Below are 26,474 nucleotides of genomic sequence, written 5' to 3' on the forward strand. Positions count from 1 at the left end.
TATCATGGGCGCTGTAGTGGAGGGCTGCAGATTAACGTAGACCGGCTGGTGTTCCACAACGAGAGCTTACTTCGCGGAGCACACGCCCGTTTTTGCATTTTTCTTCCATCAAAATGCTGCCCCCGCAGCCGGGACCAAGCCCCCGTCCTGGGATCACCAACAATGCGCCACAGCCACTGAGACACCGTGAGCGCTTTTTCTAGAATCTGTTGTCTGAGACAATGAAGGCCTCCGGAAGTAGCAGTGCTTTAAAAAGGGCTAGTTGGTCTTTCATGATTATATTGAAGCGCTTAACTTCAGAAAGGACGAAACAGACGAAACAACACCAGGCACCGAGCAGAGACACCGAGACCGAGAGCGCAGCACAAAGATACGAAAGCAGATTTTATTTATTTATTTATTTGAAATACTGCGGATCATGCATGGTCATAGCAGGAGGGGCACATTCAAACATTTTGCAATACAAGAAATGACAAGCATATGCATAGAGAGAGAAAAAGATAATAAGTCAGACAATCAATCAGAACTGAAAATATAGACAGGCATCGCAACACAAAACAAATAAAACTCATGAAATAAAGAGATGACGTTCCAACTCTGCTACAAAATTGCTGGACAGAAAAATATGAGAAGGTAGTGCATTCCATTTGGATACAGTTCTAGGGAAGTAACTATTTTTAAATGTGTTTGTGCGGGCGAAAATTGGGCCAGTGAGTGTTCCTGCGTATGTCTGGTTCTTCTCGTACAATGAGCTGGGACGAAATTAGCAACTTCATTTTTATTTTTATTTTCCACAAGGTGTTCCACAACGTGGTTGGGTCGTTGCGCCTAATGCACACATTCATGGCACATGACACAAAGCAAGGGAAGCCATTCTCACTCGGTGCTTTATGAGTTAGAGGAATGCCAACAATCCGTTTAAAGCTGTATGCAAAGGTGTGAAAGGAGGAAGCAGGAGACAAACTCAAGATTTCACACCAATCCGGCGTTCAATATTTTGGAATTACCGAAAGCAGATTACAGAATCGCTAATTTGGTTTCTTCCGAGTCATCAGACTTCCTCCAGTTTTGTCGTCGCGTAGAATGGGTGCCATTTTCGCACTGCCTACCGCAGACAGCCTTCGGCGGGCAGATCTGCCCCACACGCACATGTCATATTTTCCAAAGAGGAAAAGTATGCCGAGATGTACAAAAAGTGGGGTTGAAGTGGGTCCCGAACCGGTCCGGAACGGTTGCTTTGAATTGTTCCGGTTCGGGTGCAGTTCAAAACAGGCGAAAAAAATGTGGGTTTGGTTCTGTTCCGGGTAAAAATACGAGTTCGGTTCCGGTTTCGGTTCGACACCCAGCTTTAAATCCAACAATGGCATCTAAGAATTCCTTCAGAAGGCGTTGACACGAAGCCCCCCTTGGCAAAGCGCAGAGCTAGCAACGGGCGAATATTTCTTGATATCGCTTTACCGCCGTCCACAAACATGGCGGGAATGCTCGAGCACGTGACTTCATTTTGCAGCGCACGCTGGCATCGCGAACGACCTTGTGGTCGCGGCGCGTTGGGAAAGAGACGACGCGCCATGCTGCGTATCCGTCGTTATAAAAACGCTGCGCATGCCCAGAGAGCAGCAAGAATGAGTTCAAGTGATGAAACATTGTAAGTACGATTACGATAATTACGAATGCGAAATTTGAGCGCAGCTCTTCCTTCGGCGGCGCCAACGGCAGGGTACGCACTCGGCGGCTGCGACGATCTTGTGCTTCCGCGGCGCTATCCGCAGGGTCCTCTCGAAAACACCGCCTAGTCTCGACTGCTTCACGGTCAAGTGCTGGGTCCTCTCGGACTCAGACGGTTTATACTAGGAAGACAACGGCCCATGCGGAAAATCTACCACGCGCAGCACATTTCACAGCACCGCCCGCCAACGGAACAGAACCTGGTGCGACTCCGAGGAGGCAACCCGTCGTATCGTGCTGCTGTAGACAAACCTCCTCTCCCCAAGCCACCCTACCTCCGCTCATGCCGTAGGGATTAACGACGACGCGCACGGCACGGTAGCACACGCACGCACCACTCTGGCACCTTCTATGAGCAAGTGGCGGTACTTTCGTTTGCTCTGCGCGGCCGGTCTGGAGAGGAGCGCGCTTCCCTCGCGCTTGGTTACGTCTTCAACGGCGACGCGGCGCAACCCACGAACAGGGACCTAAGAGCTGCGCTGCAAAACCTCTCCCCGTGAGACGCGCCCAGTTAATCCAAGGCGGGTCGCAAAGAGGCTGGGCGCGCAGAGTACGGTCCGCGGCAACTTTGTCTCCAGCGGTACGGACTTCGCTCGGAATTTGTGTATCCAATGGGCGAGATTGAAGTTCTTAAAGAACATTTTCTATTTGCGTCTTACTTTTTTCATGGTTATCCAGGCTTAACTAGGCTTATCACTACTGTTTTTTGAAAGCAACGAATCGCCGCGATTCCCAGCTCTTAAAACTGCTCGAAATTTGAAAGGTTGATACGGTGAAAAAGAGTACTTAACACAGCACTTAACGAACCTTTCGCCGCCTGAACTTCAACCTAAAACATATACCATCTAGCCAAAACTCAAGTACTATTCGAACTGTATTATGTATGCCTGCTCGGCGCTTGTCTCTTTGTTGGTTAGCCGCATCCTATCGCAGCAAGGATGACCTTGGAGATATTGAGGAGCACCTGTAAGGGCAGGTACGCCTTCAGCGTTTGCGTCGCCGTATTTGTATCAACGGAACATTATGCGTTCAAACTTCTGCACTGCCAGCCATCCAACTGCTATCCCTCTAGGCGACAGGCACGAACGAGGTGTTAGTCGGGGTACGTAGTTCTCGAAAGTAATGCGTTGGCCACGTGGTCTAGACTGGTCTGAGCATGTGCATACTGAACGCGAAGTAAGGGAAGCATTCCTATTCCAATTCAGTTGGTGAATTGAACGTATTAGGTTGTACGCATGCACAACCGGTTGTGTCGTATCAAAATAATTAAATTAACTGAAGATTCACTTCGCGCAGTGTTGCACTTATTCGAATGCAACACGAGTTCTGTTCATTGATTACAGGCGCGAAAGGCCGCCCCACTCGTTTCACTTCTGTCATATGCGTACAGTTTTAACATATAGAAAGAATGGGTCCGGCCTGCAGCAAATTGTCACCATTAAATAACACGTCTTCAACGTTCAACTCACCTTGAATAAAAATTTTGCTTGATTTTGCATACTCAATTTCCGGCATGAAGCTATAGAGTTGAAATCATATTGTAGCGTTTAGATGAAGGCGCCTCGTAAGAGCGATAATTAGCATGGGCTGGCACGAGAACACAAAGTACAGAGCGATTGGTTGCGCCATATAATAATCTCTAGTTGAATTGAGTATTTGTCTCGTAATGAAGGCGAGTCGCATACCACGATGTCGACGCATCAGACGCTGAAATCTTACCGTTCGCTACACAACGGCCGCAGATTTAATTCAGCGCTGAAAACAATACTGCTTAAATTGTGGTTATATGCTCCAAATGTTTGCCGGTTAGTGGTTTGCGGTGCTGAAGGTAGTGCCACAATTTAATATATCTCTTTTTTTTAACAAAATATCGCAACTGGGAAACTTTCACACTGTTTCGCCACTGTCTTGTATTGCTAATTGAGAATTTCGTTGAAGAAATATAACCCCAACATTGTCGTCCTGTCTGACCTTAAACACTTACTACTTTTAGGATTCAGCTTCTCTGCTATGATTTCCAAGATTTGCAAAAATGAATCTGGAAATAGGTAGTTTAAATATGCGTCAATGAGGCGAAGATTTTTCTTCCCTTATTTTATTCAGTGTCACGCCTTATATTGGGTCAACAACATCACCAAAGAAACGAAGCCAGCGAGAGCCGCCTTTCGGATTGCAGGAGCAGCGGCGCCACTTTCTAAATCTTTTGACATTACGGGCACGGCGGAGCCATTGACCTCCGTCGTATTGCCTGCGGCTTCGTCAGCCGGATACTCAGGGTCGCCTGTATCGCCTGTGTCGTCAGGCCCTCTCGTTGCGTAGTGAACGAGCGGCAAGTCTCTAGCGTCCACGCATGTCATCCTGTCCAAGAAGATCGCCAACACCTTGCGGGCGCCATCCACATCGGGTTGTGGATCAGCCTCATCGACTGATGCGTAGCTCTCATTCAGGCAGCGAAACAGTCTGGACTTCAGGAGCCTGAAGAGGAAGGGAACATGATGCAGGTATAGTATCCACTTACTAGCCCTGTACTGATGAAGTAACCGATTAAAATCATGCGTTTCTTGATAACAAACCGTGCGTCTAATAACTGCCATTTTTTTAAGGGGGGCGGGGGGGGGGGGGCAGTGCTTAGCTTGCTGACGATAACCAATGCTGGTTAGCTACCACGCTGGGTTCGCCTGTTTTTACTGCCTAATCAGCAGTAGTAACGCAGTGGGAAAGTGCCAGTTTCTGCCTCTCTATGGCCACGGAGAGTGAAGCGTACGCCGTGCAGAAGCACAGCCCACCAGGCCTCCCCACCGCACCCGCCTAAAACCCACCTTCCACACCCACCACAGCGCCTCCACCCGCTAGGAGGCTATCCAGCGGTGGTGGTGGTGAAAACTTTTAATTTCTGAAATAGAGTTCGGGAGCCACAGAGTGGCCCCGCTACATGGTCGGCGTCCCTAGTCTGGGACACCGCATGACAATGCCCCGTCTCTCGCCCGTTTCACTAGAGCCATTTGGGACTCAAGCGAGGAGCAATTGAGGAGGGCAGCCTCCCATGCCTCTCTGGAAGGGGTAGGGGAAGGGGGGAGGTGGGGATTTTGAGTACATGCCCACACCATGTGGAAGATATTACAGGTCTCCCCACAGTGTGGGCATCGACCATCCGTGTTAGGATCGTAATGCTTTAAGATTGCAGGACAGAGTAGAGTACCTGTCTGCAGGCGCCTTAAAGTTCGCTCCTCCGTCTTACTCAGCCCCTTTGCAGGGGCCGGGAAAAGGCGGTGGTTGTCGGTATAATGGGTTATTTCCTTGAATCGCAGCAGCGGCTGGTTAGTCTCCGAGCCAGAAGAGCTGGGATGAGGAGCCCGGTGAATAAGCGCTCGGGCAGCCGCGTCAGCAGCGGCGGAGCGATAAAGTGAGAGCAAAACTGAATTCAAAGAAGCGCCGGGAAAGCGAACTGGCCTCCAGAAGCACCACTCGCTTTCACCCTCCGGAAAAATTCTCCTTCGGTGTGGAGCTTCGGCTTCGAGAAACAATATAAAAGTAATGACCGAGGGCAAATCTAACTGCTTTCCGAATTGTCGCATCATATGTCTGATAGTCCTGTAATTTTTGTTGTTATTTACACCATCCAGCATCGCGTTACAAAAAATGTTAGCTTTACGCTAAGGCGTACCACATTGGTGAGCAACATCACTCTTTTACCTCGTGCTTGTCGTTATTTTAACTGGTTTCTAATGCAGGTCATCTACCGCCACATCGTTAACGCCCAGAGGGCCACAAAACTTCGTGCACTGCTATTTGTATCCTGCCCCAGTTTAAACTGCAGCCGCCTCCACCTTTCTAATGCACCCTTACAGCTTTCATTACCTAGACTCCAGACGCTTGACCAACACGCCGGCACTGACAATATCATCGAAGATATTCATTTTCAATATTTTCTTTCTTTGTTCGTTATCCTAGTGGAAGGCTCAAACTGTTTATTTTAGGCATTATCATCTGCAACCACGATCGCAAGAGCAAGCAGCCTACCATATTTCCTTACACGCCGCGAGATAGAAGTCACTGCGTGAAGCTCCGCAACATTCTGACGGAGCTAATGCACCGTTTACTCTGCATTTTAAATTTTCCTTCACTTTAAGTTGTGCGCGTTTTATGCAGCTGGAATGGCCGATTTAGTGCTATATTTCATATGCCAGAACTGTTCGTACCACACCAGGCAATAATTGCAGAGCTGGTAAGTTTTAAAAGAAGTAAGGAAGAATGGCTGCCCTTGTTCACATCCCGTGCATTTATTGAGTGCGCACTGAAAACCTGCTCCTGTAAATATCTTTTTCGCAACGCTGTTGCCGCTCAACATAGCATACGGTTAAATAAAGGCACTCTCACCTGCAATCACTGTGAATCCTTGGTCTGTTATACAGGAAATCCGTGATAGAGTTCACTTGAATGTCACTTGAGCACTTTATGAAGTGTTTGACATCCCACCACTTGTAGCTCAGCAGAAGGTCTGCACAAGATAAATATATAATGGTAGAGAAATTTTACGCTGCTTGAAGTGAATTTTGGGGAACCGAATGATCAGTGAGCAAATTCTAACAGAAATTGCAGCTTTATTAACACCCATCTAAATTGGTACGTCAACCATTCAGTGAGTGTGCAGCCTTTGTCAAAAAACATGCAGCCCACTGGGTTTGCAGTTTGGCTCGTTTTGCATCGCCAGTCTTCCGAGTCCCTCAAAGATGCAAGAAGGTTTCGTCTTGACCGCTCGGAGGTTCAGAACTTCCAGGAATGTTACAGGTGCTCCACTTCCTGACCTTCTAGCAAGCTCCTGTAACTGTATATGTTTGACCGGTACTGCTCGTGCCAGATGCGTCGGAGGGCATTTTCTTGGACAGAAGTGCCGAATACTCAACTTTCATAGCCTTTGCTTAACGCTGCAAGTGCAGAAACGAATCAAAGGCCGGTATAACTACAGCACAGTGATTCGAAATGGGGTTCTTGTGGCAGCACTCATTACCTACGCAGGGCATAGGACAATATGCGTTCAGTCCCAAGTATCCGTTCAGTCCCGGCAAAGATTGGACACATAGCAGAGCCCAGAGAAAGAGCATTAGTGTTTACCTTTTTTGCAACACTCAAAAGGAATTTGCATAATGGGCCCGTACTAGCATCGGGTATTGACCCAGATTTCTCAAGCGTTTTTATATACGACTTGATTATTGAATAGAAAAGAAAGAACCACTTACAATCGCAAGCAAAAGTTCATGTTTTGGCTGAGCTCAGTTAGCAGTTCATTTTGGTGCTGCCTCGCTTTCATGTCGCCAAGTCTTGGTACCAGAGGGCAGCGTATACACGTCCTATTTTTCTAGCAGGCACTTCATGGCGACTGATTTGTACGGCTGCCTCGAAATACTTTTTCGCGCTCACTCACATCCCATAAACTTTTACTTCCAACTGTACGCTTCAGTAGCTTGAAGGACAAGCCCAGCCGACAAACGGCCGTGTGCGCGTGGAACCGTTATGGTTAGCACTCTGGTTACAATCAAGAAAGTCGGACCAGCGGCCCAAACTACTGGATACCAAAAGAAGATGGATGGGCATGTTCATTTCTTTCATCTTTATACCCTCCCTAGCGATTGACCAACGAAAATCATACTTGGGTGTGGCGCCACTGACTAGCTTGCAGTTTAGGGTACACGTAATACCTCACAATACCTTCACATACGATGAGGGAGGACAGCCACTGCGGTAGTTTTGTTGATGTAGCTCAGCCAACGAAATGAGAAGGGCGCAGGTTCGGCTCCTGCCGGTGACTAATCGTCCTGTCTTCTCTGTCAAGTTGTCTGCCATTTAAAATGGGTACTAAATTCCTTTTGCTCTCTATACAAAGAACTACAGTACCTAATATTTCCCTGTTTTATCGCCTCCTTCCTGAGACTTGCAACTTCATTCTCATAAGGTTAAGTTTGCTTTTGAGAGAAAGCGATCCAGCTACTCCGAAGGCGGTGACCGGCCTGCTCAACCTGAGATAGCCAAGAATACATGCTTTTCCACTGAAAGCACGTGGACTCACTCTTCAGCAGCTCCCTGTCGTCCTTGCAGAGCAGAGCTTGCGCCTCGTTCATGGCTTCCTCCAACCGCCGGATGGCATCCTGCTCGTGCGGGACACACGACTCAACCGTGCTGTGCTGGTGGCACGATTTTCGGGACTTCCTGAGCACACGGCAAGGGGAAGAAATTGCAGTGTCAAGAACTGCTACTGGACGCGCACGCGTAAGGGTTTTGCTTTAAGCGTTTCAGAGAAATTTTTCCAGAAAAAGCGTGACGGCAAGTACCATGACTGAAAGCCACTGACTTCATATACAACACCCCTGACCAGCAGCGATACATTCAGCGGCAAGTACACAAATAATTCTGTTCCGTTGTGCAAGAATAAGGGCGACGTGTTCGTGCTCACCAGCATTACAGGCAGCATATCCCGTTATTGAGCTTCTGGCTGTTGATCAATGCAAAAATTTGAAAGGATGCGTACGACAAATTTCTTTCTCGGAAAAGTTTTAAGTACAAAAACCGCTGCTACGGTTAGTTTTCAGAAGCAAAACTGCGATTACATCACGCTGCTTTTATGCTCGGATCTCTGAGGATATGCCTCACCATGTCGGACCTCTCACATGGATCTAGGTCCTTTAAATTATTGACGTTATGGGTTAGAATCGAGTGGTAAGAGAAACACTCTTTTTTCGGCTCGAAATCTCTTAGTAGCGATGCTTCCTTTACGGCCGAACAAACATCGACATGGCCGAAATGGCTCCCGAAAATAATTTTTTTACTAACGATAAAATTGCATACAGTTTATAGCCGCATGTGAAGGCTATGCGATTTGGATCCTGCGAAGCAGGCTTCCAATCCGAGCGCTGTTCTTACTCTCAAAAGGCGACAGCATTGTTCTGCAGCTGCGTAAAGGGATCGTTGCACGGTTAGTGGAACTTTTTGGTCCCTTATGGAAGTTGCATCATATCCTACCGAGAAAATTCATTTCGACTGTTTTGAATATTTGATTACTGTTCTGTAAACACAAGCTTCCGCTTTCATGCTCTGGTCAGGAGGCCCTGTGCTTGGTAAGGACCTACTCAGGCGACGAGTGCCAAGTCGTCATGTGACCTCACTTGGTGCGGGGTAGTGAGCACCTATGAAAAAAGGGAACTTCCCGTCATTTCTTCACACCGCTGAATGAAGTAGATTTGGTAGGTTTTTATTTCTCGAAAGCATTATCGATTAAAGTACCTGCTGGCGCCGAACAACGTTTTTTTTTTCTTCAAATTCTGCTGGTCGAAACGTTTCGTTTTAAATGTGACGTTTATTTCGAATTTCTTGTATAAACCGATTCACGCTCAGTGCTAAACTGCTTCCTGAATGTTGACTACACCAGAGCGTCCGGACTGCAGGGGCAACGAATAGTGACGTGTATGTTAACCTAGATTTAAAGATAGCATTACCTGTTGAAATAGCAGCCTAGATAGGACGATGTGCACTCTTTATAAGCAATCTGTAGCTTTCGGCAGGTAGATCCTTTGTCAGGAGTAAAGACCCGGAGGGCAAGCTCCTGAGCTGTCTAGGGCGGCTCTTAACATGTAGAGGCGTCTTAAGTATCGGACATCTCAGGCGGAAAGCTGCTATCACTTTCCAGAGTTTTTGAACGTAGGTGATCAGTATTGCGTCGTGCAGCATAGCCCAGAAACAAATCCCATGGCTATGAGCTTTTGACAAATGCCATAGATCCCGATAATAATTTAGGCAGACCTTTTCCACGCGTCGGCCATATTGCTAATTACGCGATAAAATGGGGCTGGCTGCGTGGTCCCATCCGTAGCCTGTGCTGACGGTCAGGTGGCAGTCTCGGAAGCGTTTACCTGCAGACTCCGACGGTGAAGCTGTCATTTGGTAGCATGTTCCTGTAAAGCCATTTGGTCCTCTTCTTCCGGATGTCATTGATTTGCTTCTCGTTGCATCGTTTGAGCTGCTTGTACCAGCACTTCCCGCCATCGGTGTTATCATGACCGCCATCAATGCCTGCCGAGAAGAAAAAGCACAACTAATAAAATTTATGAGCGCTTACGATTGTTGTGGACATCTTTAAATTCAGCCAGAGCTAATGTAAGCGTTGTGATTTCCTTTTTTAATCCTTGCCCTTTTCGTCAATTTCTTAGCTGCTTCCTTCGCATTATGGTGATTATGTCTACCCGCTGTAAGCCCATGGGAACGTCGACCAACGGACGGAACTTCTTCTATCGATCCGAAAGAAGACCTGTGTCGATCAGATACCCAGAAGTAAGCATTCCACATTTAACGCGAAGAGAAGAAACGCCAGTGCCTAAAGCCTGCACAAGAAATGAGATAGCCCCCCGGACAAGCTCTACGTGGATGCAGCCGGTCCAACCCAAGCGCGGATGACCATCGCCATAAGGAATCCCGAGGGCAAAATGGTCAACTGCGCTTCAGTGCGCACGTCCGACCCCACTCACGCAGAGGAGGCAGCCATTGGGCTAGCGCTAGCCACCAACCCAAACTCCAATGTACTCGCAGATTCCCAAAATTCGTGCTGAAATATAAACAAAGGACTAATCCATCAATAAGGTCTCACACTCTTAGCTAAACCTCCTAATCAAGCCTCAATCACATGGTTTCCAGGACACACACAGCACACGGGACGGAAAGATGCCGCCCACCAGCACACCTGAGCTCTCTTATACCGGGATTCCCTCTAAGCCGACGAAACAGAAACACGTCACACAGCCCATAATCAGCTTGGTCGGACACATACAGGCCTACAGACAGGCCACGCAGACATACCCACACCTCACAAAACTGTAGACAAGGCAGAAGAACACACCCTTCGGCGACTACAAACAGACACTCTCGTAACTCCACTTAAACTCCACCAATGGCACCTCTCAACCTAAAAACCTCAGTGCCCACAGCGTGGAGAAATAGCTACAGCTTTTCACATGGTGTGGGCAGGCCAATTCAATCCTGCTGTAGACAGACTTCCGAATCCCAATCTCGAGCAGTGGGAGGCCATTCTGCGCAGCGAGGACCCTGACTAGCAACGTGGACTAGTTCGCAAGGCCCACGCTGCGGCGCAGGCCAGTGGGCTGCCGGATAAGGCGGAGTCAACAAGGCTTCGGTAATCGTCATTATTTAAATATTCTTTTCAATCAATCAATCCTTAAATTACTTATATTCCCTATGTATACGGGCACGCTCGATGGTTTCGGCAGGACGAGAACACTCATGCCTGCTGCTGAGGTTAAGGCCGGAGGTTTTCATCCATTAGCGGCGGCGGCATTTTAAGCGAGGCATAAGAATCAAGGTTACGTAATTTCACCCTCTCGCCCCACCTCCCACTGTGCTTTTCGTTGGGCGCTCGCAGCCAGGGGAGCCCAGAGCAATGGCGTTGCAAGTTTTATTAATTCGAACGTATTTCTAGGCTACGTCGGCGGGGTCGTGGCAACAAAACGTGTCCACAGCTGTTGTGACGTTCTCAGAAGGGGTAGCCTCAAACGAGTTAACTCCTCGAAAGGGGATGATGTGAGGATTCTGCGCAGAAAAAAAATATATCGGTAGGGTGATTAGTTAATTACAGCCAGAAATGTCGAAAAAAACGTCTAAGTAGCACGGACGTCGATATAGTGAGCGGACGGGAAAACAGTCGTGGACGGCAAAACAGTGCAAACATAGGCAAAGGAGTGTATATAAAGTCTGAAGTGAATTGAACTGTGTTTCATGAGCGATAATTAATCGAACAAAAAGTTTCATTCACATTGATTAATTAGTTAATGAACTATCAGGGAAAACCATTAGGCAGTTGAATAGGCTGGACGGGGATATAGTAAGTGGACGGGAAAGTAACCACGGCGCCAAATTAAAAAAAAAAACAAAATGGATGATTGAGATGAAAGAACGTATAATCAGAGCAAATAAATCGATGTTTAATTAAGACTCTAGATAATTACGCTAATTGAGTAGATAAATTAATTAACAAACAAAAAGAAAACGACAAAGAGAGGCAAAGAGTGCCGAGGAGGCGTCAATGCGAGTCGCCGCAGTGATCTCTAATTTTTCCCTGTCAGCTTCCATAGTGATTTTCCTTTCTATCTGGAACGCTCTGCAGAACGAGCGCGCATCTTCTCGAAAATTAACCAACGGCAGCAAAGCAACTGATGATATCGCTAGTGTGGGCGGACAATGTAGTAGCGTCTAGCCGCCATACACCAGACAACGCGTGGTGAAGAAAATAATGTTAACACACTGCCCACAGAGGTACATAAAACGAACTGATTAAAAGACGAGGCAAAGTTAATTACAATTCGTCAAACGGTCTTGGACTCTAGTGTATAGCACCTAAGTCTAGCCCCCTTTCACGAAAGCCATTTCATCCTCACATGGCTTTCAGCTCTTCTCTTCCCATATAATCACCTACCGACTCGCATAGGTGCCTGGTAATTGGTTTGGCTTGGTTAATGGGGTTTAACGTCCCAAAGCGACTCAGGCTATGAGAGTGCCTTAGTAAAGGGCTAGGAAAATTTCGACCACCTGCGGTTTTTCGACATGGCATAGTACACGGGTCTCTACAATTTCGCCTACATAGAAATTCAACCGCCGTGGCCGGGATTGAATCCCCCTCTTTCGGATCAGCAGCCGAGCACCATAACCACTGAGTCACCGCGGCGGCCTAGGTGCCTGGTAATGCCAGCACACATGGCAATGGGTGAAATGATATGCCGTCTTGAAAGTAACCTACCGGGCTGTCAGGTATAGGCAGCCAGGCAGCCTTGACGCATGCTGCCCCTTCTATTTCTCTTAATTTCTAAATATCTTTCACACCATTACTTTAACCGACGGCAACCTGGTTTCTTCACGCAAATTCTAGTCGGCCCTTTCGACCTCCTCCCCCCCCCCCTTCCTCCTATTTTGCTCTCCTACAATGCCCCTTTTGGTCACGTGCAGTTCCCATTCTATGGACCCCTTCCACGCTCCTCTTATGGTCTTGCAATGAAGTCTTTGATCCTCTTTCATTTATTCCTGATCCCACACCCTCCTACCGTGTATAGCGCCTTTCTGGGACCACTGCGACCTGTGAGCAGTGCCTGCCCTACCGGGCGAGGTCTCTGGCCATTAACAATGGGTTCGTCACCGGGAAAACCGCCCAAGAGGTGGCGAGTTATCAGTGGCAAATAAATTACTTCAATTATTAATCCTTCGAAAGTGCCCATGAATCTTGATCGTCGTTGTTCACAATGACGCACTCACCGTCCCGTGGCCGGCTGCCGTGCTGCGTGGACTGGCTTCCATCGTCGGCATCGCAGCCCCGGATCTCCATCAGGGTCTCTAAAGTGTTCCTTGCATACGTAGCCCTCTTCCGGTTCTTGCCGCACTTCGCGTCTGGGGCATTAAGGCAGCTGAGAAGACCTGCTCCCAGTTCGCTGTGGGCACGGAACCATTTTACCCCAGTGTTTTAGATTTTAAAGCAAAAGACTCTTTATCGAATATATTTTGCTCATGGTAAGATAAATGTGAAGAAATGTGCCGTGAGTTACGCTATGAACATAGGCTGGTACTAAGTTAAAATAGGCGAAGAAAGGCTTCGTAGCACGGAAGAAAACATGCGAAGAGCTTGAAGTGAAGGTATGCGTTCTCCAGTAAATAATCTGTCGCCTACTGTAGACCTAGTTTCAAAGACATCTTATACGTAGATGAAATCAGTCGCGTTACGCGCTGCTTACTTCATAACACTGAAGAAAATAAATTACGCATCGGCAAGAGGAGAATATGCTGGCAATTGCCCTTCATTCCAGGTAGTCTGGTGAATAAGCGGAATGGTGTTCTTTTTGTAATTGTTGAGATAACTTAAGCATCACTTCATTTAGATAACAACCTCCAACGAAGTTTTTTCTATCACCTTGTAGCAACCCCGTTCTCTTTATTATGTGCTATTAATTTCATGAAAACCCTTATTAGCAATCCACAAAGCCATAACCTTGAACACTAGGGTTTATACTGACCGCACTCTTGTAAACTGGATGCGTTTGCGTTTGCGAAGCTTCAAAAGGGTATTCGAGACAGGAATATACCACGAACACAAAGGGGACCATGTAAATTTCGCACAGATAGTGATGACGATAAAGATTTTATTATAGCTTGGCCAAGGAACACCACGACTAACAGGTTTTTTCACCTTCAACAGTTGGAGTCAACTGGCTTCGTTCTTTATGTATCCCTCATATAAGGCAAACATCTTCGTAAGAATTCAAGCAAGTACTAGGAATTGAACCCTGCCCTTCCTGCACATGGGGCGGCTGCCTGGTTCTGTAAATTAATGGACAGAGCTTGAGAGATACTGCATAGTAGAGGAGCGTCTGCCGTATGAAATCATTTGGGCACACAAAACTGACACTGTGAGGATTACGAAGGGTTAAAATTGTCGGCCTTTCATGTAGGTTTCGCTTGTCATCTAAATGTAATTTCTTCGTTGGAAAAACAAACATGCTTTATGAGTTTTCAGGCATCTCGTTGCGCTACATATTTATGGTAAGCCTCTGGCAATGTGGGCAGCGGAGAGAGTATTCCGAAGGACTCGCAATAGGTTGGTGCTTTAGCTGTGGAAATCGAAAACAGAAAGCGATCCCTTAGAACTTGCAAATAGCCCTCAAATTGTTTTCTTCCTATATTCTTGAGGACTAAAGAACTAATGGTCTAATGAACGATGGACTAATGAACTAAGGGCCAATGGCCTACTTGGTCCATATTAGGCCACTAACCCACAGCAAAGTAAATCCCTCAGGATTTACTTTAAAGTCACTAAACCGGTTTCAAGCGCTGCCCCCGTGCCAGTACGGGTGTTCACTGCTGTGTGAGTCCGAGACCCACTCCTTTCCTGCTTATATTTCTAAGACCTCTTCCTGCATCCATCTTTTGTAAGCGGCCAAGCTGTATTAATAATCTCAGTGAGTTCGGGATGGTGGGTCGTGAAGAGAAATATGCGTAAAGAGCCTTCCTATTAGAAGCGAAATGCGGTACATCAAGCGCGAAAATTCAACCCGTGGAAACTTGGACTACGGGGGTGATGGCAACGACTGCAGTCTAACAAACGGGGGTCCACTACGAGCCCTGCCTATACGCACTGTGGCGTTTTCAAGCAAAACTGTTCAAGACTTCTCATTCTGCTATGTAATATTGTTCCTGCGTTGATACGGGTTTGCGGTCACTATTTCCACTTGTTGGTGCTGAATATATTTTGCCGAAATAACGTAGTACATGCCTGCAAAACTAAGACCTATATGTAGCTGCTGTAGCCGTCATTGCTTTTGGCAGCAGATATGTAAGTGTAACGGCCATGTTTTGTGGGACAAACGCAAGGCAGTTCAGATCAATTTCGGCGAAGACAAGTTGTCCTCGCGTGTACAGTGCACACTGAAACGGTGTCAGAAAGTGGTCTTCCGACTACTCACTTGCACCTTGACTTTGTGTCGTCAGTGGAGTTGTCAAACTGTAGCTGTCGTCTTTGCACACAGCTCACGATGAGAGGCAGGGGAATGCACTTCGCTGTCGGCCCGATTGCTTTTGAAGAATTCAGGAACCATGCGCAAATATGAAGGAGACTGACACATCACGGCATTCACTGGCGGGTATTGCTCAAAGCTGTATAGCATCATCCAGACAGAAAGACATACTGGTTAAGATGTGCAATGTAGCCCTTCTTGTTGGGAGCACATGATGCGTGTTGAGCGCCAGCGTAATATGGTCTAACGGGCCGTACTATTCAGTTCATTGCTGTGTATTCAACATCTGGTACGTACAGTACAAAATTATGTAATGAACTTCAACATGACTGCCTTTGCTGTTGCAATACGGCACGATACAATAGAGATTTGTGACGTAATTATCCCCATAAGAACCCTGGGACATCATACCCTTAACGAAGGTAAACCAAGAAAAGATCCTTTGTGGCTCGTACTCAACGGGGCTGATTAAGCTCAGTACTCGTGAGGCAAAATTTTATGGTGTATGTGCAGACTAAGAGCGATAAGAGCCGCCTACATAAGAATGTATTTGGTAAGTTCACTGTGCTTACTACTCTGATAACAAGGTTCGGCATTTTGGGGCACCTCAGGGGTTTATATTTTACAGCCTCCACGTGATCGCACAATAGAGGCTTCCACCTTAGTATGCTGAGAACGCTGCGGCGTTCAAACTGCACTTGTGTTTGACTTAGTGGAAACTTTACGCTACGTCGGGCGCGCGTGCGATACTAGTACTTATTTCGTAGCGCACAAAAACGCCAAGGCTCCTGATTTGTTCCCTGGCGGCAGATCTGAGGGAAATCAGGGCAAGGAAATGTAGTCAGAAGCACATCCCTGGCGTTTCTGAAGTGCCTTCGTGCAACGAATTCGTTAAAGCGTGCGCGAACACGAGTACAAAAGACGTCTAAGCCTTATCTTCTTCACAACATGCTGCGAGTTGACCAGTAATTCCATTCCCATTCTTCAAGGATTGCAGCGGCATTCATGTTAACACGTTATTACAAATACTATTAAAAAATGCGTAGCATGGTCACTAGGGGTTGTTCTGTGATACAGACACGTATACTTTGCTCATATTCCATACCGTAGACATGAAAATCACAGTTAAACGGAGAGCTCTATCTAAGGGTCCCTGCTTTATCCACGCGGGCCAGTGCCCGAAACGTGTCTTAGCTTTTAAGCGCCGACGGCTTCACTGGCTGAAAACTCATTCGACTGCGTTTTGGAGGTTATCGAGTAGCGCTTGCGCATGACTGCTGCCGAGAACTTTGAGCGGTCAGCCCATATTGCACCAGTGGCAGGTTAGCAAGTTTAAAGGCGAGAGAGGGATTTGGGGAACAGTGGCCGCGAGAGGAGAGAGTATACCTTGCCTGCTGTTCACCTGAGAAATCTTTCGATTCGTCTTCTGCTGAACGACAGCAGTTAAAGGCTCTTAATTACTTCGTCTTCTCTCAAGTGACTTTTTCGTGTTAACTCCACCCACCTGGGCTTCACAGCGCGCCCGGCAAGTCGAAACCTGACGCCACAGGGTTTTGAACTGATTTTTTTTTTAAATAAACGATTGCGGCCCACTCACATCTGAGAAGTGCGAAGGTGATATCTCCGCAGGCTTCTTGGCGGATACTGCTGTACAGCCTCTCCATATCCTTCAGTGCGGGGAAGGACTGAAGGCAGGGCGCGACACCCTCTTCGCAATTCGACGTGGTACCGTGCTTCCTGCAAGACATGGGAAAAATGGCGTCCCCACGCGCAGGTGACTCAGGAGCGCGTTCAGTTATCTGTGGAAAGCGGGTATATTGACAATCTTCCCAAATAAATTATTGTTCATGTGACGGGTGAGTAAGCCAGGAGTTACGTTGACAGTATAGAAAATATGAAATGAACAAAACGTAAATTTGCAAAAATCTCTTCCCAAACATAACAGTAACATGAACGTTTCGCTCCAGCTTAGTATCCTACTGCTTCAGCAATCGCTTAGACTCTAATTTAACTTCATAGTAACCGGAGAGTTCTATTTTCGCTGATAACCCCGTTGACGAGTGGCATCAATGATCCGTAAGGTTGGAAATCGCAATACCCGTTATTGTCGCGAGTATTGGTAATCGCACGAACAAGAAAGTATAAACCTATTTCGCAAAGGCAGATTGCTCTCTTCCGAAAAGCGCAAATGCGGAAAAGACGCTAATCTTGAAATATTTTTTAAAGGAATGAGTTTTAATCCGACTCGAACGAAAATTCGTGACAGAAAGTGGTTGATGAAAAGTGTACAGCAAAGCAAGGAGAGGGCTGAGTCGGGCTGGTTGGTTCATGTTGAATGGTAGGGGAAAACAGCGCTGACGGACGGGACGGAAGAAGATGAGACAGACACATGCGCTGATCTTGAAATATCATGTGTCAGATCAGCGCATGTGTCTGTCTCATCTTCTTCCGTCCCGTCCGTCAGCGCTGTTTTGCCGCACCATTCAACAGCAAAGCAGCAGAGTGAGTAAAAAAAAATGGATGTTCCTTGTGGCTCATGGTCAAGGCGCCACACGCCAGGAGCTTAAGTAGCAATGGTGCGCAAGCTGGCCATGGCGAACCGTGTCCTTGAAAACAAAGGAATGCGACATGTGCTCACACAAACGATATTGGTGTTGCGGTGTAGCAACGAGCTATAACGTTCTTTTAAGGAGTGAGTAGGACAGTCAGTCACATTGCACCCGATAGAAGGGTTTCGGGCGAATTTCCACCAACGTGTGGGTACCAGGACGTACAGAGGCAACGCGGAACACACTAGCGGGAGCCATTTTCAACCCTTTAATGGAGTAGCACCCTATACCATCCCATTTATTGACGGATAGCTCAGCGAGCAGTATATATAAGCTGGCATCACTAGATTAGCTTCCGGCGTTAAACACTGACATCTAAAGATTCCATAGCGGCTTCTCCGAGTACAGAGATTTTTAGCATCCAGCGATTAGTCGCAAGGCTGACCGCTGCGTCCGTTATTTGCACCGCAGCTACTGGGAATTTAACGGTTGCAAAACAAAAAATTAAGTTCATGTCATCACAGATTTCACGTGCTGTAGAAATTATGTTCACTCTTCACCTATAAGTAAGGCCATTTAATTCACTGAAAACACCATCAGTCATGCAAGCTTTGCGCTTCCACGGCAAATAGAAGGCGTACTTAACACGATTCTAAGTGCTCATAAAATAACCCGCCCCTTAACCATCGAAAAATTGACTGACAAGCTGCGGTTAAAGATCTGCCAGACAAAACACACGTTCACGGTTTATTTTGCCCTTAATGCTACAGTCTAATCAAACCTTTTGATCAAAAGATTTAGTTTGGTTGAAGGGAAAAACTGCAACTTCAAGCTAGCGAACTATCGTGCAAATAAAAAGCAAAAAGCCACCTGTACTTTCCTCCTAATTGCTCTTTCGTTAACATATAGCGCTTTTGTTGCATGTATCTGGTCGCTGCAACCTTTGACACCATTGTTGTATTGCATCGGTGTCACCCAGACTTCGCGCACTTTTAGTGGGAAGCTCCCAGACACCCTTAGAGCGTGTGGGGGTAGCAGTCTCGGACTCGAAGGAGCTGCCCTCGACTCAGCGTGGCAAGCTCAGCGGAGACCAGCCACCAAGTGACAAGAGGTTTTTGGGCGTTCGGTGCCCAGCTTTCGCTGGTCGCAAGCCAGAGAATGGGTCGGAGCCAGAGGTTTACAAAACAAAACAAAGTTTATACAGCAAAGAGACGATACAGAGGATTACACAATCACTAGTACAAACACATACAAAGTGATTAACAGAACAATGCAATTCGTGCAAAGTTAAACTCGAGAGAGAATGCAATACATAGGCAATATTGCACCTAAAGTGCACTAACGCAAGAGAGAGAGGTAAACAAACAAAACACAATTTGTTCACCGGGCACTGCGGCAGTCCGACGACCAGAGTTCCGCGACGATGCCGTCCCACAGACAGGCGAACGTTGCCTCGTTGGTCCGGTGCTGGCCGAGTGGTGTTTTCCCCGGGAGTCTAACGGGCGCGCTTCGATGAAGCTTAAACGGCGGTCCGGACTGACTTGACAGCGGTCAACGTCCTTCTTTTATAGGCTCGCTCTCCCGTCTGTTTGTTGTACGCGCCAAAGTAGGCGCGCACATACACGCAGTATCTCCCGTATAGTTTCCCTTGCTTTCTCTCGCCGGCCGCGCGTCCTCATTGGTTAAAGTCAGGAGTCGTTTCGCGAAGGTTCCAGCGTGTTCTAGCGTGGCGACGTCGTGGCGGCGTAGCCGACGTCCGAGTGCAGAGGAGGGGGACATGTCTTAGCGCACGCAAGGCTTCCCCCTCTTCCCCCGGTTAACAGTAGAAAGGACTCGGATGTTCTAGAGCAATCGGCGTGGATGACTCATTCCTTCGGCGCACGCCGTGGCGGTGGAGAGAGAGGCACGCGCTCGGCGGAGGCTTTCCATCTCTCCCGTTGGGCTCCCGCCGGCGAGACGCCGTGCGCGCGGCGGTTTTTCTTTGTTTGCTTTTAAAATGCGCCGAATTTTGTGACTCTGCCCCTTTCTTTAAGAATATTGTGTAACAATATTCACAAAACACAAAATTCGCGCGCACATGCATGCGCTCACAAAGTCAGTGGCGGATGCCAAAATACATACTACAATATCTTGATGCTTTCACATACATAACCCAGTGCAATAGACAGGTTGCACTTCAAAACACGCCGCATTTCGACGGTACAATTCGCGCGCACATGCATGCGCTCACAATGTCAATGGCGAATGCCAAAGTACACACATCCATACCATAATGTTTTCACATACGTAACTCTATGCAATGTTCACAATGCACATAAAAACACACCGCGATTGGGCAGTACATTAACACAAGGCTACAAACATGGAGCACGCAAATACAAGGTACACTTTAGCCTATACTTCCAAGTTTGGACTACACAGCGGGCTCGGAACAGGATTGTTTCGTTCAAGCTTCCGGCCGCACTTTTAATTCTCTTACGCACGCGACGCTGTTTTTTTTTCTTCCTGTCTCGCGTTCTGGTCTTCTTCCGCCTCTTGCTGAGGCTTCTCTTGCGAACGCTGTTTTGGCCCAGCTTCCTGTTCGTACGGCTCTCTGTGCATCGGTTCATGCTTCGAACCCTTCCTCTTTTCCTGCGGCTAGCGCGTCCGTTGCGAACAAATTTAACGCCACTTCGCTCATGACGGCTCCTGTTCTTGTGTTCTCCTTCTCGGCGCGCGCTTTTCTGTTTGCGTTTGCGCCTCCAGACTGAGTCCTTGGTGTAGGCTGGGCTCGTTCCTCTGAGCTTCTTTCTGACTTTGCTGCGATGTTCGGGCGGCTCGCTTGCATTCGGCTCGGCTGTCTTCAGCTTAGTTTTCTTCCGATCCATTTTCTTCCTAAATTTTCTCCAGGGTTCCTGCAGTTCGATTCCACCTGTATCGGCGGTGCTCGAGTCGCTTCTCTCCCTTTTTACCTTCTTCCAAATTCTTCTATGGAGCACACCCAGTTCAATGTCAGTTGCGTCATCCGAGTTGTTATCTCGCGATGAAGCCATTGGTTCAGCTCTTTTTTGTTCTTCGAGGACTGCACTTTCTTCTTCCGAGTCCTTTTCCATTTTCTTCTTTCCGACTACTCTTCGAGCGCAATGCTCAGAGCTCGGTTCAGGAGTCATTGGAGAATCATTCTCCTCGCTTTTCAATTCTGCTTTCTCTGATTCTTTCCTAAGCTCGTCAGTTTCAGTACAGTGGTGCTCCATTCTTTGTACCGCACATTTTCCTTCCTTAGAGGCACAAATTTCCTCGCCTTCTTCGTCGGCGAAGCTCTCCTCGCTGCTCGAGGGTTCACTCGGAACGGTTTCCGGGTCTTCACTGAGTGCGCTGTCCTCAGCTATGACTGTGTCGGAGCATTCATTCTCTTTGACATTTGACCGCATTTCCTCACGGTCCCTACTGCCACTCTCAGGTGTGCAGCACTGCAATTTCTCGCTGGAGCTCCAACTTTCTTCCTCAGCTTCAGGCGAGAGCCCTAAGGTGCACTCTGACTGTAGCGTCAGGTTGGCCTTCTCCTCAGTGCCTACCGCCTCAGCAGCAGCTGCACTTTCAACTTCCTGAGGAAGCGACACTCCGGTCTGTTCTTCACTCTCTGTCGTTGCAGCTGCAGGCACAGACTGTTCCACAACCAAATTCTGACTTGTGGAGCTAGCTACAACCTCTTCCATGGTTGCCGAGGAATTAATTTCCTCTCTCTTCCACCCGGCCTCTACGGGGGTAAGCTCCACAGGCTTCCTGACGTCGTTCAAACGCCGAATTTCAGCAATCTTCCTCTGAATGATTGCCATTTCTATTTCAAAAGCCCTTTCGGCCTCTTCCTTTCTCCTTTTACGTTCTCTCTGTTCTTCTTCTCGTTTCTTTTGCCTCTCTTTCTCAGCGGCTTCTCTAGCGCGCTGTCTTTCTTTCTCTCTTTCTTCTCGTTGTCTCTGCCATTCTCTTTCTCTCTCTTCTCGAGCTCTCTCTCTTTCTTTCTCAGCTCTGTCTCTCTCTTGGTCCACCCATTTACGCAGTTCGGCTCCGGTCATCCCCATCTGGAGACCGACCTCTACTAGCTCCTTTAGCTCCTTGAAGCTCATGTTTGGAGACCGAACTCTAAATTCAAGGCAATGAATACCTCTACACGGTGAACATCACTAACCGCTTCGGCGCGGCACCTCGCAATATCGCTCTGCTGATAACACTCGTTTACGATTCGTAAACTCCTTCTGACTCTTTCTCCGTTCTCTGTGCTTGCAACACCAAACGTCCTGTCGCGGACGCCAGAATATATTGTCACCCAGACTTCGCGCACTTTTAGTGGGAAGCTCCCACACACCCTTAGAGCGTGTGGGGGTAGCAGTCTCGGACTCGAAGGAGCTGCCTTCGACTCAGCGTGGCAAGCTCAGCGGAGACCAGCCACCAAGTGACAAGAGGTTTTTGGGCGTTCGGTGCCCAGCTTTCGCTGGTCGCAAGCCAGAGAATGGGTCGGAGCAAGAGGTTTACAAAACAAAACAAAGTTAATACAGCAATGAGACGATACAGAGGATTACACAATCACTAGTACAAACACATACAAAGTGATTAACAGAACAATGCAATTCGTGCAAAGTTAAACTCGAGAGAGAATGCAATACATAGGCAATATTGCACCTAAAGTGCACTAACGCAAGAGAGAGAGGTAAACAAACAAAACACAATTTGTTCACCGGGCACTGCGGCAGTCCGACGACCAGAGTTCCGCGACGATGCCGTCCCACAGACAGGCGAACGTTGCCTCGTTGGTCCGGTGCTGGTCGAGTGGTGTTTTCCCCGGGAGTCTAACGGGTGCGCTTCGATGAAGCTTAAACGGCGGTCCGGACTGACTTGACAGCGGTCAACGTCCTTCTTTTATAGGCTCGCTCTCCCGTCTGTTTGTTGTACGCGCCAAAGTAGGCGCGCACATACACGCAGTATCTCCCGTATAGTTTCCCTTCCTTTCTCTCGCCGGCCGCGCGTCCTCATTGGTTAAAGTCAGGAGTCGTTTCGCGAAGGTTCCAGCGTGTTCTAGCGTGGCGACGTCGTGGCGGCGTAGCCGACGTCCGAGTGCAGAGGAGGGGGACATGTCTTAGCGCATGCAAGGCTTCCCCCTCTTCCCCCGGTTAACAGTAGAAAGGACTCGGATGTTCTAGAGCAATCGGCGTGGATGACTCATTCCTTCGGCGCACGCCGTGGCGGTGGAGAGAGAGGCACGCGCTCGGCGGAGGCTTTCCCTCTCTCCCGTTGGGCTCGCGCCGGCGAGACGCCGTGCGCGCGGCGGTTTTTCTTTGTTTGTTTTTAAAATGCGCCGAATTTTGTGACAATCGGCTTATACCATACCCGAAAAAAATGTGAAGCAAAATTTGTTTTAGAATTCTAATCGGAAAAAACTTTTATTGACTGTGGCATCCCCCCCAAACACACACGCACCAGATTTAATGCCTGAATGTAATTATAAATTGAAATTATTTTTGTTCAGCAGGAACTGCTAACACAGGACATCTATGTCGGTGAAACTACTCGAAATCGTGGAGTAGCAGGCCAGGGCCTTGTTACCACCGGCCGACCTCTCCTCCTTTTCCTCTCAATAAAATTCCTTTCCCGCTCTCTCTCACTCGAAAACGCCAGTGCAACTGATGTAGAATATTCTGCGCGCGGTGAGAAAGAGAGGGGGGAGGCAACTCTTGAATGTTCAACGACTCAGCCTGTGATTACGCAGCAATCAGGGTGACAGTAGCAACAAGGTGTTTTCATAAATGTATACTGCAAGCTGTGCAGGTGCAATGCTGAATTTGCGAATGTGTCACTTTACCAAGACACCCATACCGGCGGACGCGAGGAATTACAGAAGCGACAGCAGTGAGGAAATGAAGAAGCAATTTTCTGTACCACGCCGCTGGTCTATAAAATTGAAAGTCGCACATCTGCGATGTACCACGCAGACAACGCAGTTTGCTATTTGTATTTCTTTCAAATGAAAATTGCGGCGGGCACTCAAGAGCATTTTCGTGCTTTGAATGCGAAGGCATTCTTTCTTTTTTTCCTTTTTATTTTCTTTGTGTTTTTATATATTTCTTATTTTCCTTTCTAATGACACACCTACTCATTAGCATACAGTCATAAAGAAACGCATACACTAGGTTTACCATTGTTCGGTTTTGCGACCAATCGCATGCAAGACCGCAACGTTGAACCTGTTGTTTCGCCCAGAATTCATTTCAGCCGAATGTTGCTCTGCGCAACATTTTAGCCGAATGTTGTTCTCCTGATGCGCTGTATATCCTCGCCGGCCTTTTAGCTCTGTTATGTTTACTATCAAGTTTGTGCCACGTAGTGCCTACCTGGGTGCTCTGTAAGTAGTTTTATTTTGTGTGTATATGTCCTTTCTCTACATAACCATACAGAATAAATACCGTGAAAGTAAGAAAAAAAAGGTTTTGTAACCGATGGGTTGCGTGCTTCCCTCGCGGTCTAAAAGTTCTGAGTTAAATTCTCTCCCCCCACCCCTTTCGTACGAAATTTTATTTTTGTTTGGTAGCATGGTGACGTCATCTGGGATTCTTGGGACCACTGCTGCTGGTCAACGCCGATACCGGGTTTCGTTTCCGATTATCCAAATAACGTTTCCACAATAAAATGTGAGGAAAACTATCAGACAGCGAACGCAGTGTACGTGCGTCAAATTCGCTTTCGTGGCCAAACCGCGCTCCAGTAGTTCCAATTCTCGCATAAAAACTGCTGCCGTCAGGGTCGCGATAAACGCTGGACCCAATTCTGAACGATCACAGGCGCAAGTTTGCCTGATTACATTCTTTGCCTAGGGTGCTCATTTCATAGCACAGTTAGCTTACGCACGCCAAGTGCAGCTTCGACTTAGCGCGGAAGCTCATGCCTATAGGCTCCCAAAGCATTGCCGAGTGGCGCTGCTGGATGGATGGATGTATGGATGGATAGGAGCGCCCCCTTTGAAACGGGGTGGTGGCAATTGCCACCATGCTCAGCTTTTCTTTCTTTATTATTTTCTTTTTGTTTACTGTGTTGGCAATTCTCATTAAGATTCTCCATCACCTTTGCCTACGGTTTCCTACAATTCTAGCCTTATGCCACATCTCTGCTTTTCAGCCACCAATCCTCCAATCGCTTTTTGCTGACTTCCACCGCAGATTTATTTACATGACTATTGTTATCTTTAAACCCTAGGGCCTCAGAAAGAGTGACTGTGCCTGCATCGACTTGCTCCTGTTGTGCTCCTGCTGCTCCTGTTGTGCAGCGCCATCTATGGAGGAAAAGTAAGAACTGGGACGTTAACCGCTGCAATAGCTGCTTTAGCCGCCCTATCCCCGCGCGCTTTCTTGCACGTGTCTGCGCTCGCGCTGGCGCATCCAAATGTGTCGCCTGCACTGCGGTTTCAAGAAGACCGGTCAGATTGGGGCGCACTTACGCAAAGCAAACTCAATTAAAGGCGAGAAACTCATTAATCACGTCTACTTTGTCCAGCAGACAACTGACGATGAAGAGGCACATTTGATCGGGAAGTGCGTTTCTCAAGTCAGCGATCATATCGTGTACGACGTGTACATCGAGGTAAATCCGTTACTTATATGCAGAGTACTATGAGCGCTGTGAAATGAAACGGCACACTCGTGGACGTTGGTTCTTGGTTGCTGCATGGGACGTATGTATGTTATGTGCTTTTCTAGTACGTTACAACCTTACTAAATCAAATTCCACTCATTCGGGGAAATACACGGAGCTTAGAAAAAAAATTCTGCTCGGCCAAGCATGATGACCGACTGCAAAGCTTGGTGAACATAAAGCAGATGAACATAAAGCTCTGCAGAACCAGGCGCACTGCTCCTCTCAACCTATTTATTACCCGGTGCTTGCAGTTCATTTCTCTGACAATATTATTGCACTCTTGGTGCGAATATGGTGTTCTGTATGAGTGAGTTCAAACCACAGATGCGCTGTTGTGTCGGGCATCTGTGTTACTGGTGTGCGATACAGTAACAGTTGTGAAAGAACTGTGAAACTGTGAATGAAGAACCGATTAATTTATCAGCACGATTTTCACGTAAAAACTGAATAAACAAAGTTGAAAAATAAATCAACTAGACCAAAAAACATTTTTTTTACATTACAAGCCAGTCCGTTTCGACGCGATTACAGCGTTCTCGGCATGTAAACTGCGCATGAGGTCAAGCCTTTAACGACATACGCGGTAATAGAACTCAACACTTACCGAAACCTCATTTGGAAGGAACAAACGGGGGCAGTCGACGCAGGATGAAGAGTTCACACTACAAGCGCTGTCCCTCGTCCGTTGTCCCCGCTCGCGCTGCGTTGTCCATTTAAAACGAACGTCACCCCGCGCGACCAACTTTCCACTTCACTTAATAAACCTGCTTGACACAGGTTTACTGAGAAATTTGAGAAAGTTGTAGTAACGACGGCTTCGTCTGATAGGGTAACTTCTTGGGCAAGTTGCTGACGATGTTTCATGTCTACAGCGCGGTAAACGGGACAAGGTAGAAGACAGCGAATGCGAGCAATGATTACCGCAGTCATAGCGTGCACGCTCTCCGTTACTTACTAAGAGCTGCTTGAGACGAAATGCAAACATCTG

General features: G+C 47.6%; 2 protein-coding genes across 2 annotated transcripts in view; one reads left to right on the forward strand and one right to left on the reverse strand.

Moving 5' to 3' along the window:
- LOC149343975 (uncharacterized) overlaps window positions 1-26,474 on the forward strand; it is a 189,849-nt gene that overhangs the window by 38,968 nt on the left and 124,407 nt on the right. The gene's annotated exons all lie outside the window — the stretch shown is intronic.
- LOC149343977 (uncharacterized) overlaps window positions 422-26,474 on the reverse strand; it is a 49,186-nt gene continuing 23,133 nt past the window's right edge. The window contains exons 4-10 of the mRNA XM_089546113.1: window positions 16,876-17,015; window positions 15,228-15,336; window positions 13,030-13,202; window positions 9,630-9,789; window positions 7,793-7,932; window positions 6,106-6,226; window positions 422-4,203 (exon numbers count right to left, since the gene is read on the reverse strand). Of these exons, the coding sequence (XP_089402239.1) occupies window positions 3,834-4,203; window positions 6,106-6,226; window positions 7,793-7,932; window positions 9,630-9,789; window positions 13,030-13,202; window positions 15,228-15,336; window positions 16,876-17,015 (1,213 nt within the window). The 3' untranslated portion in view covers window positions 422-3,833. The remainder of the gene's footprint in view (window positions 4,204-6,105; window positions 6,227-7,792; window positions 7,933-9,629; window positions 9,790-13,029; window positions 13,203-15,227; window positions 15,337-16,875; window positions 17,016-26,474) is intronic.

This window comes from Amblyomma mixtum, chromosome 5, assembly GCF_055824585.1.
Source record: "Amblyomma mixtum isolate Tamu chromosome 5, ASM5582458v1, whole genome shotgun sequence".
Classification (NCBI taxonomy): Eukaryota; Metazoa; Arthropoda; class Arachnida; order Ixodida; family Ixodidae; genus Amblyomma; species Amblyomma mixtum.